This window comes from Mercenaria mercenaria, chromosome 1 (assembly GCF_021730395.1).
Source record: "Mercenaria mercenaria strain notata chromosome 1, MADL_Memer_1, whole genome shotgun sequence".
NCBI lineage: Eukaryota > Metazoa > Mollusca > Bivalvia > Venerida > Veneridae > Mercenaria > Mercenaria mercenaria.
Window position 1 is genome coordinate 120007623 of NC_069361.1, and position 19616 is coordinate 120027238.

At 34.5% G+C, this 19616-nt stretch overlaps 2 protein-coding genes across 3 annotated transcripts in view; both read right to left on the reverse strand.

Moving 5' to 3' along the window:
* Positions 1 to 3606: 3606 nt before the first annotated feature.
* Positions 3607 to 5270, reverse strand: LOC123545211 (uncharacterized). The gene is made up of 2 exons (XM_045331557.2): positions 5178 to 5270; positions 3607 to 5079 (listed from the first exon to the last, which is right to left on the reverse strand). The coding sequence occupies exons 1-2, from the start codon at positions 5268 to 5270 to the stop codon at positions 3607 to 3609; spliced, it is 1566 nt and encodes a 521-aa protein (XP_045187492.2).
* A 1734-nt stretch (positions 5271 to 7004) lies between these two features.
* The window catches only part of LOC123524874 (galactose-3-O-sulfotransferase 2-like), a 76646-nt gene continuing 64034 nt past the window's right edge, over positions 7005 to 19616 (reverse strand). For both annotated transcript variants that reach the window (XM_045303447.2, XM_045303457.2), the window contains exon 2: positions 7005 to 10282. In XM_045303447.2, coding sequence (XP_045159382.1) covers positions 9166 to 10282 — 1117 coding nt within the window. In that variant the 3' untranslated portion in view covers positions 7005 to 9165. The remainder of the gene's footprint in view (positions 10283 to 19616) is intronic.

Below are 19616 nucleotides of genomic sequence, written 5' to 3' on the forward strand. Positions count from 1 at the left end.
GACGTACACATATTCATATAATTATAAGGACAAAACTTGTCTATATTTTTATTTTTCCGAAAATGGGAACGACACTCTATTATTATTTCAGACGCTAAAGATTACCACATATACGGAATAATAGAGATTTATTACATGAACACCATACATGTGATGTATTGAAATCTCAACCGCATTATTTACTTTATCCATCTGACGAAAGAATGGTTTTCCGAAAATGCAAGTGAAAATAAAAAACAATAAAGAGTTCTCGATTTCCTACGTGTGTGAATCCGCTTACATATTCTTTAAGACTAAATTATGTGCAACATCCTAATAATCTCAGCCGTTTATTGAAATAAAAAAAAAATGAAATTCTTCACGTACGCGTACCCGTACTAGTATGAAATTTTATTTTATGCCATTTGATGAAAAACTTAAAGGTTATTAGCTTCGTATCGTGAAATATGCATGTGTTCTGCAGCGGAAATATTGCGCGACTTTATTATTCCGCTAAAGAACGAGACTGTTTTTTTCCCCCGAAACGTGTAACAAGTACACTATTCATGTATTGAAATCTCAGTCTCATTATTTACTTTATCTATCTCACAAAGGAAGGAGTTCCCGAATGCAAGTGAAAATAAAAAAAAAGAACAGAGAGGTAGCGATTGAATAAGTATGTGTATCCGCGTACATTGAGTAAAATTCTTTGAAAAAAATTTAAGCGTCTGTTAAAATCTGTCACGTAAATTTATATGTTTAAGACATTCAAATTTAAATCTACAGGTACATAAGACTAAATCGTGTGCAGCATCGTAATAATCTCAGCCACTTATTGAAATAAAAAAATAAATCCTTCACGTACGCGTACCCGCACAAGTATGAAATTTTCTCATTTTCATTAAAATAGTTTCAAGAGGAAATACAAGTATGCTAGTTTCGGTCATCTTGAGCTGCTTCTGTGAAGTGGAAAATACATTTCCGTAAGTGGTCCGCTAATAGTTTCAAAGGTTAGAATGAATTCCTCTCAAAAGTTGATAAAATGCATTTTGTAAATTACTTAAAGAAAAAAAAAAGAAAAAAAAAAAACAAAACAATATTTCGTAATAAATCATTTCGTTATTGACTGATATCTTCTGTTTGAGACTTGAGGATATATTGGGCGGAACATTGTCTCGGCGCGTGAAGTCCATGCTATGTCTAAGTAGTGTTTAAAAATACCGCGGAAAAATCACAAATTACGTGTTTGGGGTAGGTTTAGCGTTAAAGGAAGTTAGAATGAAGTCCTCTCTCTGGTAAAATCTGGTAAAAATGTTTCTTTTTGTAAATTACATTTTAAAAGTCGTAACGAATTAAAGATAAGACTTGAGGATATACTGAGCGATACATTTTCTCGGAGCGTGAAGTTCATGCTATGTCTAAGTACTTTGGACGGACTTTGGGGACGAAAAGATCAAGAAATTGATCTCGATAGACAGAATGTAGGTCGCATCTATACGATTTAGACACGAAAAACAAAGCTCGCTCATTAGACCATTTTGTTTAATTTCATAGTGGTCTAACTGTATATTAATAATGATTTTAAATAGTGAGGATAACAATAAACGTATAGTGCGTAAAATATTAATACAAAAGTAATAACTAGAAACTCTTTTTTATCATTTTATTGAGTTACACTTTGTATTACCCCGACAAAATAGTATTAATTAACTCATTGCTATAGTGTAAGACTTTGCTTACTGAAGGCTACATGATTTTATTTATCACAAGTATAAAAAAGCACGTACAAAACGTGTTCTTCGTTTTAAACATTTACATGTATATGGAAGTGACGCACACATGCCCATGATATGCACGTACAGTATGTAATAGATACAGTACGAGATTTGCTCCAAAAGCGTCCTCTAACAATTTTTGGATGAAGTGAGTGTTTACAACAATGAAAAAAATGGTCAAAATAACCTTTACAATTCGGTCTCTAGATGGCCGGACAGACAAGAGTTATCCAAAACTATATATTTTAGTAGAAATCACTGCAATCTAAAAATCATAAACTAAATTTTCGGGGAATTGATATGAATGTTTAGTTATTTTTAAATGTCTATTGGAAGGGAATAGCTTGGAACATAGAACTTTTGAAAAGGCTATAAATATTTCTTATAATTGATTTGAAAAGGGGCCATTTTAAAAGGAAAAATTCTGAAAAACATTTCGTTCTACATTTTGTATTTTCTGTTGCGCATGCCATAGGATTCTGTAGTTTGTCCAATCACATTATGTTTTTGCGATGATCTGGCACCGGTGCCATGATTTTTCCTAGGATCATCTACCCGAGGTACCGGTGCTACGGGGTGATGATCTGGTACCGGTACCAGATCATTACCCTTTACTACTTGTTCTTTATTCTATATACTATCAAAAGGCCCATAAAATACTAATTTCACGAAAATAACTATTTGTTCAACCACGTTTATTTTTTTCATTCGATCAACTGGATTAACAAAAAATTCGAACAACAGAATAATGCTCTACAAAAAAAATGTCCATTTATCTTCACAACATTCCCCCCTCCTAGATAGCACATACATTGTAGCTTATCAACAGATACTAAAATATAATGTTCTTTAGCTCATCCTAGACAGTTCAGCAAAATTATCTATTCTGAAATTAGTTTTATTAAGTTACACACTTTTATAATAGCACAGTAATTATTATGCCCTTACAAGTGCTAGTTTATAAACTATTCAGATTAATTAACACTGCTTTTCTGTATGCTTCACTTTCGTTTATGTACGTAATTTAAATACATGTACCGCGAACTTTAAAACTGTCATTCACTATGTTTACTGCTCATTTCCTTGTTAAAATGCTAAACGTGTTATTGGTCGTTTGAGAATATTGTTTCCAATGTGAACCTCAGCTACTCGAACATGACCATCCGGTCCTGGAAATACCTTCGTGATTCGCCCAAGATGCCACTGACCTCTCGGAACGTCTGGATCAATGACCATAACGATATCCCCTATTGTGAAATCTCGAGTACCCAGAAACCATTTATTGCGTACACCAAGTGTAGGAAGATACTCTTGGAGCCAACGTTTCCAAAAGTGTCTTAAAAGTTCTTGAATGAAACGCCGTCTATGTTGTAGATCTCTAGAAGTAACATTGTTAATATCTGGTGCAAAATTGCGACCATCCTGTCCATAAAGAAAATGATTTGGTGTCAAAACCGTGTTGTCTTTTGGATTCGAACTCTGATACGTTAAAGGCCTGCTGTTAATCAAGCCTTCCGCTCAAACAACTGCTGTTATCAACCGTTTTTCAGTATGGCGAACAAAGCCCTCTTAGCGCACTTAACCTTTGATTCATGAGCTCCGCCGAAATGGGGGGCATTTGGCGGCAAAAACTTCCAGTTTATACGTTTTTCCTTAGCATAATGAATAATGACGTCTTCGTCCAGTTGTCTGTACAGTTCTCGCAATTCATTCACGCAACCAACGAAGTTGCTACCGTTGTCTGAAACTATAGTGTCAGGAACACCTCTCCGACTGATAAATCTATACAGTGTATTTAAGAAAGAGTTTGTGTCCATATTGTACGAAATTTCCAAATGCGCCGCCCGCGTCACTAAACATGTGAACACACAAAGATACTGTTTGAGCCGAATTTCCCACAACCTTGCTTAGTAATGAATGGACCCGCGTAGTCCACGCCTGTGTTTGCAAACGCCCTGACTGAATGACTTAAACGTTCAACAGGTAGTGGTGCCATTATTTGCTTGCTTGCCTTTGCTTTACGGCGTCTACATTCAGCACAAATCTTCTCCCACTGTCGAATTTCTTCGCGTGCCGATATAATCCAGAATCTGCTTGATAATGATGACAATGTTTGGTTTGTACCGCCGTGATTAAAGAGCTCATGGTTCTGTTTCACTATAAGTTTTGTGATATTATGTTTTCTTGGCAGAATAATCAGGTATCTAACGTCATATGAAATGTAATCCGCGTATTTTAGCCTACAATTACAACGCAGTAGACCATTTGTATCTAATATGGGATTCAGCGGAGCCAATTTGCTGCTAATAGGAATAGCTGTACCTTTCGAAATGCACGTATATTCTTCTTCAAAACATTCAATTTGAGCTATTCTTATAAGTCTTTTCTCTGCCTCTCCGATTTCACTTAAACACAGTTCTTTTGACAACCTTCTATCTCTCTTTGACATTTGACAATTGTCTATGAATCTATTGATCCATGCACCAATTCTAACTAAATGATTCCAGTCTGAATAGTTAGTAGGATTAAACCTATCCTCTTCTTTCATAGTAATTACAAAATTGTATTTCTTGTCAGTTTCAGATTTTCGTTTCATTTCAACTTTCACTTCTTCAGTCATTTCAAACTTATTTTCCGGCCAGTGTTCCTCTGTATATTTTAGGAATTCTGGTCCGTGCCACCAAAACGAACAATCTGAAAATTCTAGAATCAAACTTCCTCGCGATGTCAAATCTGCTGGATTATTTACTGTTGGTACGTGACGCCACTGATTTGGAGATGTTATTTCATGAATTGACCGTACGCGATTTGCTTCAAACGTTTTATACTGTCTACTTGCTCCATGAATCAAGTAAAGCACATTAATACTTTCCGACCAGAATACCACATTTTCAACTGGCATGTCCAACACATTACATATTGCCTGTGTCAACTGTAGTCCAAGGATAGCAGCTAATAATTCAAGTCTAGGAATACTTATGGATTTCAAAGGAGCGACCCTGCTTTTCGAGGCTATCAAATTCACAGTCTGTCCGTTATCTCCACTGTTTACAGAATATACAACTGCCTCATATGCCTTAGTTGACGCGTCGACAAAGGTGTGTAGTGTACTATCTATCCTTATATCGAGACATCTTGGCACTTGTAGTCCATTCAACTGTTCTAGTTCTGAAAACCACCTTTTTATTTCCTCAGACAATTCTTCAGGGAGTTCATCATCCCAGTCTATCGCGACTCTTTTCTTCTGGCGCTTTAAGTCTAAATCTAGTTGCTTTTTCTCGCTTGTGTCTTCACCTGCATCTGACTGATTGCTTGTCGTTTCATTCTGCAAGGCATGATAGTCCTTTATAATTTATCGTACTCTTTTTCAATAGCTTCAACCATTTCTTTTGTTTTCGCTTGCAATTTGTATTAATTACATACTTCTCCTATTGCCTCCGTGGCGCCATCCATTGCAGTCTCTAATTTGTCTATTAATTCTTTCATTAGATCTGTGTCCGGTGTTTCATCATTCATCTCATCTATTAATTTGTTTTTTGTTCGTGTGAATTTTGCTTTACACCGAGATTTTTTCATTTTCAGTTCAACAATTTTTTATGCATCTTCATGGCTTTTAATAGCCTCTTCAGCTTTCTCCAGCTCAGTCATCTCGATTTTAGTTTGCAAGCGTTATATGTTCCAAAAAATCGTGTTATTTCACAAAATATTCGAAATACTCTTCCTGTCCGATTACTATTACACTTATTTTAGAGCGGCGATTAAACACCCTTCTGTACAGTTTCTATAGTCAATTTTCTTACAAAACAACCTCGCTCTGCTACCATTAAATGTTCTATATTCTATATACCATCAAAGGCCCCATAAAACACTATTTTCACGAAAATAACTATTTGTTCAACCACGTTTATTTTTTTTTTATTTCGATCAACTCGATTAACAAAAAATTCGAACAACAGATAAATGTTCTACAAAATATTGACCATTTATTTTCACAACACTACTGTCATGTTAAAAAATCAGATTGTAGGTCAAGTTAGCCGGACAGGCCTACATGCTAACAACTTTTCCCTCTCTCTCTCTCTCTCTCTCTCTCTCTCTCTCTCTCTCTCTCTCTCTCTCTGTTCTGGGGGCTTTCTATGCCCCTCTGATTAGATCGCCCCGTGTGTGTGCTTGTAGACGATGATGTTGGTGCCCTTAAGAAAACAATTAAATGCATTTCTTTAGAATACAAAGGTTAAATTGTGACACATGAATACAGTAATGATGTTATTTTGTATTTTTCATCAAATTCTTATTTTTATGACTTTACAAAGCTGTTGAAATCTTAGAATGTACACATCATGGCATTGTTCACATTTTGTATTCGCAATTTGCTCTGATTAGCTAAGATATTGCTAGGATAACAACATAAAGAGAAAAGACGTGTCACATGTTTTAGGATATATTCCTATACACAATTAATGTACTTTGGAAGCCAATAATGATTAGATCGCGACCGTAATGCATGCCTAAATGTGTTTAGACTAAGGAAAACACACTTTATTGACTCTATTTTAAACATAATTCGTACTCTTACTTGAATATATTTACATAAACTTAACCCTAAAAATAGATCTGATCTTGACAAAATTTAAGAATACCTTCCAATATGTAGTGTTGTTATGGAGATTATGGTAGGAACACAATGCCCGTTTAGGAAGGTAACTATTTTGACCTGCAACTATATGTGTATTATAAAATCTACTGCTGTTTAATATTCATTATTGAAAAAACTAAGATGTCTACTGCTGTTTAATATTATTCATTATTGAAAAATACAGAAGTCCACTACTGTTTAATATATCTTGGAAATTGATATATAGTTTTAAACTTGGTAAATTATAGGGTCTAATTTAAATATGAATTCTCTGCAAGCGTTTTGGATAGTGGCCATCACTTTGAAATTTGTCCCTTACTTGAGACTGAGTAAATATCACGATTTATACAAAATGGACAGAAAACGGCATGGTAAAAGTTGTTTAAAACTTGCAACGCATTGCTAAACACGGTCAACTTTAAGAATATATCAAGCAAATGCCATTCTTTAAACATTACTATTAGGCGTCCAATACCTTAAATTTAAACAAATCTATGAGATGGCACTTGATTGCCAATCAACCATTTCCGTGCACTGAAAATTAATGTTCAAAGTATATTGCCAGTTAAATATATTTTGACAAGTATTCTCTATTCTCTATTTTGTAGGGCACTAAGTGTAGGAGTAACAGTACAGACTAACAATTCCAGTTAGCTGACAATAATTTTGAAATATTGATGTTTTACCGGGGTCGGCTTTAGTCTGGTGCGTTGATAATGGAAGATCGCAAAAGCAGAAAGGATTACAAAATAAAATTGTCAGAAACTGATACGAAAAATAGACTAAATTGGATACATCTATTCATGTGTGTTAAAGAGGTGATTTTTTTGGAGGAAAGACATGATTTGTTTTAGATGAAAAACAAACAATCAACAAAGCAGAGAATTTTTTTGTCCAAGGAGAAAAATGTGTATACTATAAGGCAAGTTTAAGATAATAACATAATAATTTCAATGTTTAGCTTTTTGCATTACCTGTAGGGTGTTCATCGTTTGTCGCATTTAATTTCGTCCTCCGTTTTCATCTCCTTCATAAAACTATACAGCTTATTAATGCCCATTGGTTGCTTTTGAACCATGCCTGTCCAGACTTCGGTATTTCGTTTGCCACCGTTAAGGAGAGAGTCCTCTCGGAATCCATCATTTCAACAAAGCGCATTTCTGTATAGATTTTGTATAATTGTAACAGGTCCTTTCTTTTGCCTAAGGAACAGCATAAGCCTTAGGTTTTGTTAATCTTGTAGAAATAGTTTATTTGTATTGTTGTTTCGCATTTATTTTTTTTGTAATAAAATATATTTCAGTTTCATATTTTATCTGTAACTGTTTCTACAATAAATTAAAAATGGTGAAACTTTCTGAAAATAACCATTATACGATCCCCGTAGCAAGTCTAGAGATTTACGGACGGACACAAATGTCAACAGCTATTCATATTGGAAGCTCATGTAAATACTCTTAAACATGTTACAACAGCTACAACTGAATGGTTTGTTGTTTTCTGCGAGAAAAATACATGTTTAGACATATTAATTGTGAAAAAATCTGGTCTGGGAAAATTTTCGATGCTCGTCCTAAACTTTTGGTTTTAGTTGTGGTTCTGTCAAACATGTTGAGACATAGATAACAAATCCATGACTTTATTTCGTAGACTAATAAAAGTAAGTCTGAACGAAACCGGAAATCTGAAAAAAAGTATTATTCTGGTACCCTGGAAACCTCTATGTATTTAATTTGCGCGGATCAAAAATTAATTAGGTCAGGATGAATAAATTGCACCCTGAGGGAAGAGATGAAAGTCCCCAGTCTTCTCGTAGTAACAATTAATTTGTAATATAGTATTTTTTTAAGTGGCCAAATTTGAAAAATATAAAAATAAATCACAAAACAACTGGAATATACCTGAGAGGTAGAAGGTATGAAGAGCTGAAATGGGCTCGGCCTTTTCGTATCTTAATTATTTGATAAAATTATGATTTTGTAAGTGGCAAAATTGGAAAAATATGAAATTTCATCATGAGTCATTTAACAAGGAGAATACACGAGGTAGTAATCCCCTAGCCTTTTCGTAGTAGGACATATTTTGCATGATTGTAATTTTATAACAGGCGACATTTGAAAAGTATGAAATTTTATCATGGATCATACAATACTGGGAAGATAATGGGGTAGTACGGACTGAAAGGGCTTAGTCCCCTGGTCTTAAAAAAGCAAGAATTATTGTGTAAGAATGTTAGTTTGTTAGTGTCGAAATTAAAAAATAATACGAAATTTAATCATGGATCATACAGCCAGGGATAATATGTGGAAGAAATGAAATAGTAAGAGATGACAGGGGCTAAGTCATCTGCCTTTTGACAGTAAGAATAACTTTGTAAGAATGCAATTTATAGAACAATGCTGACACTAGAGGAGGTCAAAACTGGGAGAATAAAAGTTGCGCATGTCTCCATCATATGTATAGATGGACTCCAAAGTCTGGAATTGGGCACTGACGGCTGGGATTTTACAATTTCCAATTATTTTATTATTCCAATGTCCCTGACAATATGTGGGCTTCTGGCAAACTGGAAAGAAAATGAGACAAATATATCAGTATGTATGAATATAGGCTGCAGAATGCTAGTGATTTTTAATTTCCACATCAATGAATTTATGTCTAATTATACATATTTTGCTTAAACTATCAAAATGTACGGCAAAAGGTTTTATTGTACCGACATTACATGCCATGATGTTTCATCTGTGAAAATATTGACAAATCTTGAACATCATTTCAACGCTGCAATCGCAGAAGATTTTTTCGAAGCGATGAAATGAAATGCTGTTCCGATCTTTGCATTAACTTACAGTCTGTCTCAGAAACTATGATGTCGTCACCTCTATCAAAGCCTTCAATAACAAGCGTTTGGCGTTCTGTTTGATGATAGTCAGTGCAAAAAAAGGAAACCTTCTCTAGCACTATTTTAAAAAATGTGACTTCTTCATTGAAACCTTTCGAAACTTGCTGCAATTTCGACTCTAACACTTTCAGAAAATACTGATAAATTTCGAAGTCTAAGAAATTTGTCATCTTAAAGTTTGCAACTTCCGTTTCATTTAAAAAGACTTGCTCGTGTTCATGAGTGTTTGAGGCAAGGTATATTATATCAGTTAATCGCCAATTTAGAATTCTCTTCATTAGCACGAGCGACTCGTTGAATCTTTCAAGGACTAGAACTAGCAAAATCTCTTCGTTTAGTTTGTTTAGATACTTTTGGATGTGAGCTTTATCTGATGGCTGATAATATGGAAAACTGAAGTCTCTGGCCATTGCATTTCTCGTAAAGGAAAAGTATTTACGCTCGAATCGTTCTGGATAATTTACTAAATTGTTTATGAATTTTGAATCTGGAACTCTCACCAAATATGGAAACCTAGACATATCGCGATAAAAGTATGCAGAGCTGATCATTCTGCTTAATGGTTCACGGACTATTCCAATTTTGACTGCATCTGATGGAAGTATGTTAAATAACCTGAAATTTTTGTAATATGTATGACATGCAATTATATCGTAATGGTCATTTCCTTTGAGAGGTATTATTTGATATCTGCTACGCAGAAAATTCCCGGTGTTCGGAACAAAAACATTCAAATTATATTTTAAGCCAAATCGGAAAAAAATATTCTGCATTGTACTTGATCCCGCTTTATGAACTTTCAAGAATGCTATGTGTCTCAACATATTTGAGGTGTAAAAATGCATTTGGCTATTAGTATATCTGACATATTTTTCATAGTATCCATCCGAAGAAGTAATGTTTCTTCTTGTTGTTATGGAACGCTCTTTGTTTTTGATAAGGTCGATGTTCTTTAAGAATCCAAAATATCCACATATGTAGAAAGACGTCCTGAAAACAGAGAACGCATAACATTTATCTCCTGTCAAACTACTCTATATATTTAAGGATTAAGTTATTGATAATGTCCAAATAATAGGTTATTCAAAAGGAACAAACTTCAAAGCAATCTATCTACGCTGATATTCGCGAATTAATAGACACGTAATGCCTTTAATAGTCACTGCATCAAGGTAAATAGCTTTTCTTCATTTTCCTTTTTGACTAGAATAGCGTTAACGCCGGTTCGTTTTATTATATCTAAGGAATATCTTTGAACTCTGCAGAGTTAAAACAAGAAAATCATCCCTGCATTACCACTATAGAAAAACAGTGTTTTTACAGCTGTTAAACGTCGGAAAAAAGTCAAACTAGACCATTATATCTAAGGAATATCTTTGAACTCTGCAGAGTTAAAACAAGAAAATCATCCCTGCATTACCAGTACAGAAAAACAGTGTTTTTACAGCTGTTTAACGTTGGAAGTCTGCTAGGCTGATAGACTTGATACTTTTAAGTGATTTGACGTTATTTTGATTACAATTTCATTATTCAGTTGTAATATACAACACAAATATCAAAAGCGCTTTATGCTAAACGTTATAACTTATAAAAAACAGACTAGACCATTATTTGATATAATTTGATTAAAGAAATAAAAAGCAACCTTTGGAAGATTTATATATTGCAATGGCCGCTTCTTCATAGCCCGTAAGTTTAAAAAAAGCAATTTCTGACAATTGCGTCAGGGAGTCGACGCTTTGGCTCAGTAGTTGGAGCATTGTATTAGTACCCGAGCGACCGCCAAAGGCAATTTAGATTTTCCGTTAAAACGATATGCTCTAATTTCTGTAATGACTAAATATAAAATGCTACTCGTCATAAATGATGAATTCTTTGAAGAGGGAAAGTGTTATGATCTTTTCTGTATAGTCTGTAAGTTTAAAAGCCAACCTTTGACAATAGCGTCAGGAAGTCCACTCTTTGAATCAGTGGTAAGAGCAATTGACTAGCACCCAAGCGACCTGGGTTCGATTCCCGTCACAGGCAGTTGAAATGTGTCCTCATGAAAAGCTTTGCTCCTTGATTTGTTAAAGCTAAAGATCGAAATTTGTCCGGGAACTACCATATACGAATGCACGGTTTATCAGTTCAGAATAAACGTGATATCATCATTCAGTATATGATGACTTTCTTCAAGTGGGTGTGTTTTTCGGCTAGATTCTGTTCTTAAGTTAATTCACCGCACCTTAAGTAATTAATTAGTGATATGTTTGCAAAAAAAAAACCTCGTGTTCGGCGGTAGTTTGTGGACATTACAGATAAATGTAACACTTTATAAAGACAAATGTTCGCAACATCTTAATAGTGTAGTGTATGCAAATTTCCGGACCCGTTGCCCAAAGAAAGACAATAGTCCAAAGTGATCCAAAGTCAGAGACCTTAACCATTATAGCTAGTTATTAATGGCAGCTGAAGTCCGCATTACTTTTATGGATATAAATGTATAAATTTGCATATAATATTGATCTTTTCCTCTCAAAAAGTCAACAATTAAAACAAAAAGCATTTGGTTCTTATACAATCAGATATTTTCAACTTCAAACAACTTTGAAGAAAAATAGAATATGCGTATTATATGTAATTATTAGTTATGATACTGTTTTACACATTGAATTTAGGTAAGCAAGAAGATGTTATGTCAGATATATATTTTCTCAATGTGAATATTCAGCAAAGATAATGACAGATAAGGAACAAATAAAATATTGGTAATTAATTTTTGTTTAAATTATTATGAAAAACATGTAACAAAATATTTGTAGTACTTTTAAAGCTTTCTTCACATAATAAAAAATACAATCACATAAAAAAATTGTGAAAGTAATACACAATACACAGATTACTGAAAAAGTGCACGAGGCGTAGTGCCTGCATTAAACATTTTAAGCTAACCGCTTCAAACATCACCGATATCTAATAAAAAGTCATTTAACATGATTAGACCAATTGATTCAATTTTTGCCGGATCAACTCAACCATCAGCTCATACCTTACTTTATTTCTAATTGTTCTCACTATGTCGTTAATGACATACAGCGATTAATATTTTTACAAAACATATAAGCACAGCTGCAAGATAGATTTTTCGAGTCGTTTACCTTAAAAACAGAAAGAGATAACGCGTTGCACTTCAGGAAAAAAAATAAAAATAAAAAGATTGGAAGAAAAGATTAAGTGGAAGTTATAGCATTTGCGGATAGTATAGAATGAAGCCTACACAAGAAAGTTTCAAAAGAAAAAACACGATATTAAAACGTTTGACTCATTGAAGTATTCCAAATAATGTGTCCAATGCGTGTAATGTTTGAATGCCTTTTTTTGTAACATACAACACAAATATCTAAAGCGCTTTATGCTAAACGTTATCAGTTATAAAATAAAACAGACTAGACCATTATTTGATTCAATTTGATGAAAGAAATAAAAAGCAACCTTTGGAAGATTTATATACGTTACGGTCGCTTCTTCATAGCCTGTAAGTTTAAAAAAGCAATTTCTGACAATTGCGTCAGGAAGTCGACGCTTTGGTTCAGTGGTTGGAGCATTGTATTAGTACCCGAGCGACCCTGGTTCGAATCCCGCCAAAGGCAGTTTAGATTTTCCGTTAAAACGATATGCTCTAATTTCTGTAATGGCTAAATGTAAAATGCTACTTGAAGAGGGAAAGTGTTATGATCTTTTCTGTATCCACTGTAAGTTTAAAAGCCAATCTTTGACAATAGCGTCAGAAAGTGCACTCTTTGGATCAGTGGTTAGAGCATTGGACTAGCACCTGAGCGGCCTGGGTTTGATTCCCGTCATAGGCAGTTGAAATGTTTCCGCATGAAATGCTATGCTCCTTGATTTGTTCAAAGCAATTTCAGCAGTGTTTAAGATCTTTTGGACTGGTTCAACATGTCAATGCTCCTACTCATTCTGGTGGTCATATTCTTGACCTGATGATCACAAAGCTAGAAGACAAACGTGTGAATGTCTCAGAACCTTTGCAAGACTATTACATCTCTGACCACTGCTTTGTAAGTTGTAACATTGAACAGTGTCGCCCTCCCTTGATCAGGAAAGAAATCAAATCTCGCAATTGGAAATCTGTATCAAGTGACATATTACAATCAGAATTCGGTCAATTAAATGAAATTGTAGTGAACACTTCCAATGTCAATGATCATGTGTCTGAGTTCACTAGAATCACGTCCGACATTGTTCAGAAACATGCCCCTCTAAAGGAAAGAAATATTCTCTGTAGACCGACAGTTCCTTGGTACTCTGGATACCTAAAACAGCTGAAACAATACAAACGATCAATAGAAAAAATTTTTATGAATGACAAATTTGACCTTTCAAAGAAAGTGTATAGTGGTGTAAGAAATGTATATAGCGCTGAGCTTTCTAGGGCCAAGGATGAGTATTACCAGAACAAGATTGGAGAAGCAGAAGGAAACATCAAAAAGCTGTATGCCGTAACATCCGATTTACTGGGAAGGTCGAAAGACAATCCGCTCCCATTACACACAAGTGCAGTATCTTTGGCAAATGACTTTCTACGATACTTTGCTGATAAAATAATCAAGTTGAGAAATGATCTGGACAACATATCAACTGAAACACCCAATGGTAATTCTTCCTACTCAAATCCACCTGTGACTATGAATACATTTACTGCGTTCAAACCACTTTCCGAAAACGATATTTTGAAACTTGTATATGCATCAAAATCTACAACTTGTGAACTTGATGTGATACCAACTAAGAAATTAAAGGAGCATTTTTCACAACTTGTTCCCGTTGTGACAGAAATTGTAAATCGATCACTGCTATCTGGTGTGTTCCCTGATGAATGGAAAAGTGCTGTGATAAAACCTTTGTTGAAGAAGAAAGGTCTCCCACTTGAACTGCAAAACTATCGCCCAGTGTCAAATTTAACATTCCTCTCCAAAATTCTTGAAAAAGCTGCACTAAATCAAATCAACAAGCATATTGAAGCTAACAATCTCCTCCCAGCTTACCAAAGTGCCTATAGAACATATCATGGGGTTGAAACAGCAATGGTCAAAATGTATAATGATCTTTTGGAAACCATAGATGAAAATCAAATAACAATCGTGGTCATGACCGACTTGAGTGCAGCGTTCGATACCATCGATATCCCGATACCAATTCAAATCCTTCAAGATGACTTTGGTATACATAGCACTCCCTTGAAATGGATAGAATCTTATCTCACGAACAGAGCAATGAAAGTTTTAGTCGAACAGTCAGCATCTGACACGGGGCCACTGAGGTTTGGTGTCCCGCAGGGTTCTTGTGCCTGACCTGTGATCTTTACCCTGTATATATCGGCTCTTAACCGAGTGGTGCAGAAATATCCAGCTGATCTCTATGGATACGCGGACGACCACAAGATTGCGTTAAAAATTCAAGCGGGAAATTCTCAAAATGAGACAACTGTTCTTCAACAACTCGACAGTTGTCTAAATGAAATCATAAAATGGATGACAACCTTCAAACTGAAAATGATTCAGTCTAAAACTGAAATTATTATGTATGGAACAAGACAACAGTTAGCGAAATTGGACATCCCAAGTGTAAACGTTGGTGGGTGTGACGTAAAATGCGTCGATCACGTCAGAGACCTAGGTGAAACTATGACCAATACACTCAACTTTGACCATCACATTCAGAAAAAGTGTCAGATAGCTCATGTACAGTTACGAAACCTTAGGGCTATACGGAAACATCTCACACAGAAGTCAACTGAGTCATTAGTGCATGGATTGGTTCATTCTCACATTGACTTCTGCAACAGTTTATTTACAGAAATTCCAGCCTACCAAATCAATAAACTACAGCGAGTCCAAAATCATGCCGCTAGAGTAGTCAAGAATGCTTCCTATGAAAAACCAAGTACCGAACTTCTGAAAGAATTACACTGGCTTCCAGTTAAGGCTAGGCTCATGTTCAAAGTTTTAGTAATAGTCTTCCGTGTCATCAATGGTACAGCTCCAGTATACCTGAGGGAAATGTTTTTACCTACTCGACAACGATACAGACTTCGCTCACAAAGTGACACTAACTTTAACATCCCTAGACGGCGAACAAAACTAGCAGACAGATCTATGGCAGTCGTTGGTCTCAAATGGTGGAACGATCTGCCTAGCTATCTGGAAAACATTCAGTCTGAAGCCAGCTTTAGATCAAAACTGAAAACACATTTATTTAGGCAGTTTTATGAACAATGAGTGTAGTCTTGTTGAAATACAAAATATTCAGAAGTGGTGTAAAATAGTATTTATATATGTCCATATCTTTAAATCTAAGTTCTAGAATCCTGTTCATATTTTGTATGTATATATGTTAAATGTGTGTTATGTAATTGTAAAGCGCAATAGAATATTTTATAATTTTTGCGCTATATAAATGCCATGTATTTGTATTTGTATTTATTTAGTTAAAGATCGAAATTTCTGCGGGAACTACCACATGCGAATGTACGATTTATCAGTTCAGAATAAACGTGATATCATCATTCAGTATATGATGACTTTCTTCAAGTGGGAGCCTTTTTCGGCTGGCTTCTGTTCTTAAGTTAATTCACCGCACCTTAAGGAATTAATTAGTAATATGTTTGCAAACATAAAAACCCTCGTGTTCGGTGGTAGTAACAAGTTCGCAACATCTTAATAGTGTAGTGTATGCAGATTTCCGGATCCGTTGAAATATCAGCATACACTTTTTATTCAATGCATTTATTAGTTTTAATGTCGCACCGACACAATAGTTGGTCACATGGAGACTTTCCATCTTTAATGAAAGAGAAAGACCCTATGTGCCCTCCGATCATTATTTTATCACCGGAGTGTACTTGGGTAGAGCAACTGACCATCCGCAAGTCAGGTATATGACTTCCTGACATAAAGAATCATCGCCCAAAGAAACATATTAGTCCAAAGAGATCCAAAGTCAGAGGCCTTAACCATTCGGTCAATGAGGCCCTTTTTGTCTAGCTGAGGCGCCATGATAGCTAGCTATTAATGGCAGATGAAGTCCACATTGCTTTTATGGATATAATGTATAAATTTGCATATAATATTGATCATTTCCTCTCAAAAAGTCAACAATTAAAACAAAAAGCATTTGGTTCTGATACAATCAGATTTTTTCAACTTCAAACAACTTTAAACAAAAATAGAATATGCGTATTATGTGTAATTATTAGTTATGATACTGTTTTACACATTGAATTTAGGTAAGCTGGAAGCATATCAGATTTTCTCAATGTGAATATTCAGCAAAGATAATGACAGATAAGGAACAAATCAATGGAACAAAATAGTTGTAGTACTTTTAAAGCTTTCTTCACATAATAAAACATATAATCACATACAAATTGTACCTGAACGAAATACACAATACACAGATTACGGAAAAAGTGCACGAGGCGTAGTGTCTGCATTAAACATTTTAAGCTAACCGCTTTAAAAATCATCGATATCTAATAAAATGTCATTATGCATGACTTAGTCCAATTGATTCAATTTTGCCGGATCAACTCCACCATCAGCTCATACCTTACTTTATTCTTAATTGTTCTCACTATGTCATTAATGACATACAGCGATTAATATTTTTTACAAAACATATAAGCACAGCTGCAAGATAGATTTTTCGAGTCGTTTTCTTTATCATCAGACAGTGATAACGCGTTGCACTTTAGCAAAAAAAGAATGAAAGAAAAGATTAAGTGGAAGTTATAGCGTATGCGATAGCATAGAATGAAGCCTAGTCAAGAATGTTTCCAAAGAAAAAAAAAACATGATATTAAAACGTTTGACTCATTGAAGTATTCCAAAAAATGTGTCCAAATCAGCGTGTTATGTTTGAATGGCTTTTATTATAGGCAGTATTGAAAAAATAAAATCATACCAGTGTTGAATATGTAATATGTACAAACGATGTTTATTACCAAAGCCGGTACCTTTTTTCTTTACATGTTTCCTTTTTATACTTTTCTTGTTATTTTTTCCCTTTTTTCTAGCTATAGTGCATTCAAAATTAAAATATTGTATAAATATCTGTATATGATGTATTGATGTATTTACGAAACAAACGGGACTTAAACGTGGTTCCAAAAGAAAAAAAAAGAACAAAAAAGAAAAAAGAAACGCATGTATAATCCTCCCAGGATAACATGAAACGCGAGAAATTTTGGTCTAACTGATAATAGGGTAGTCAGGTTTATTATCAAAAGATAATGGTATATGAAGTAATAAGTACATATTTTTATGTCTTATATTCTGAATGGCATGTTGGTGTAGTGGTAACGCGTCCGTTTGTTTCTTGTAATAGTTTTTGTTACGGACAGGCATAGGTTCGAAACCAGACGATGAAGGTTTTTTTTTTTTTTTATTATTTTGTTTTTTATCTTTTTTCTTTATTTATTGCCTATTATTTCTTTATTTATTTTATTCATTAATCTAGTGTTTTATCTTTCTAATGAAATCAGTTGCAATAACAATGAGCATTTATGAGTCTTGTAGTCTTAAATTCAACATGGTACATGTATGTAATTACAATATCTAGCAGCAGTTACAAAAGATCAGTACATTCGTCGGCTGTGTCTGTACAAGAAGGCCAACATTCAGATTCAGAGTCAGTGTCTGTCGCCGAGTCACTTGATGTAACCTGAAACTCAAGTGTTTCCATTTCCTTGTCAATAACAATGTCAGCAGCCCAGTATACTTCCTCGATTGTCTTGATACGTTCGAAACGGTTTTTCAGTGAAGGTAAAAAGCAAATAACATGAAAAACTCGTGCCAAAACGGAAGCAACAAAAAGTTAAAAAATACTGTCTCCACCTGGATTCGAACCCGCAATAAAAATGTCGTTGGTGTACAGTTCCTGTGCTCTAACCACTGTAGTAGACTCCCGCTCTTGCATTTCCTTCGCATTTCTTTCTAGGTATAAATGCTATCAATGTCACAACCCTTTGCTATTTTGCTGTGTTTGACTCTTCCAATTAATGTTTGTAAACAAAACATTATCCCAGGCGGACTATACCTAAAACATTTGTTTCACTATATTATAACCATATAACTGTTTAGGACTGTGAGAGGTTTTACTTTGTAGAACAAATTCTATGTGCGAACATTTTTATCAATGATTATCCCATAGACGTCCATTTTAAAAACTTGTGCGAAGTCCATATTTTTATCAGTTAAGCACATCACGGGGGAGGAAGTGTCACACGAAGGATGGAGTTCTTCTGATAACCCGTCATGTTTTCTTCTGATAACTGTTACGGAGTTCGTTTGATTTCTGAATGACGTGCCAAGGAATCGTAGAAAAAAGTGGTAATTATTTATCTTTAAATAGAGAGAATGGGGTGTAAAACTAAAGTTTGATGATCAAGGTTGCCTGATGTCTTGTGCTATGCGTCAGAAAAAACTGTTTAGTCTAATAATCAGCCCCACTACTTTGAAAAGAAGAAATTTTGAGTAAAATATCGAAATCGTTTGCTCATTCACACATATTATTCTTCTTATTCACGTTCTTCATCCGCAGCACATGCAATAGAATAATTTTAGTGCAAAGTTGCAAACATATACCACTTTCTAACAATTTTATGCCCGATTTTTCAAATGTTACGGAATTCCGGTGATAACTCTGAAGATGTCTCAGAGTTCTTATGATAACTTTTATTACTGCCAGGGTGTTTCTTGAGCTATGTTAAGATACTTTTTAGCTAATTTTATTATTTAAAAAGGGTGTTAACGATGTTCTAACGTAATATATTTATCCAAGGCACAGTATTGTGGTTATATAATGTACGGTATGTGTGTTTTTGAGTTCCAATGATAAGTTTTTAGTGTTATATTTGTTATTATTTGTTATTCTAGATGTTGCTTTTAAAGGGGCTGTTTACGCTAATAATGATGATCTGGCTAACTATGGTTAATTTTTTAAATACAAATTGCACATAAATGATGTACAGTGTTAAACAGTTACAGAAATATACTCTTATTTTCATTTCTAACACGATCCGCAGCAGTTGCTATATAAACATATAGCGAAATCGCCTATACATGAATCTACGATAAAATATAGCTGTTCCATTCCACCCTACGATTGCAACATGACTGTGAGATTCTAGTCTGCTTCCGTTATATGCCGACTAAATACTCAACTTTTTCAGTGCTAAGCAGTAGTAATAAAATGTACATCAAATTTTCTGAAACAAACAATTTCTAACTGATGAATTTATTTGTTTATATTTTTACCGTAAGAA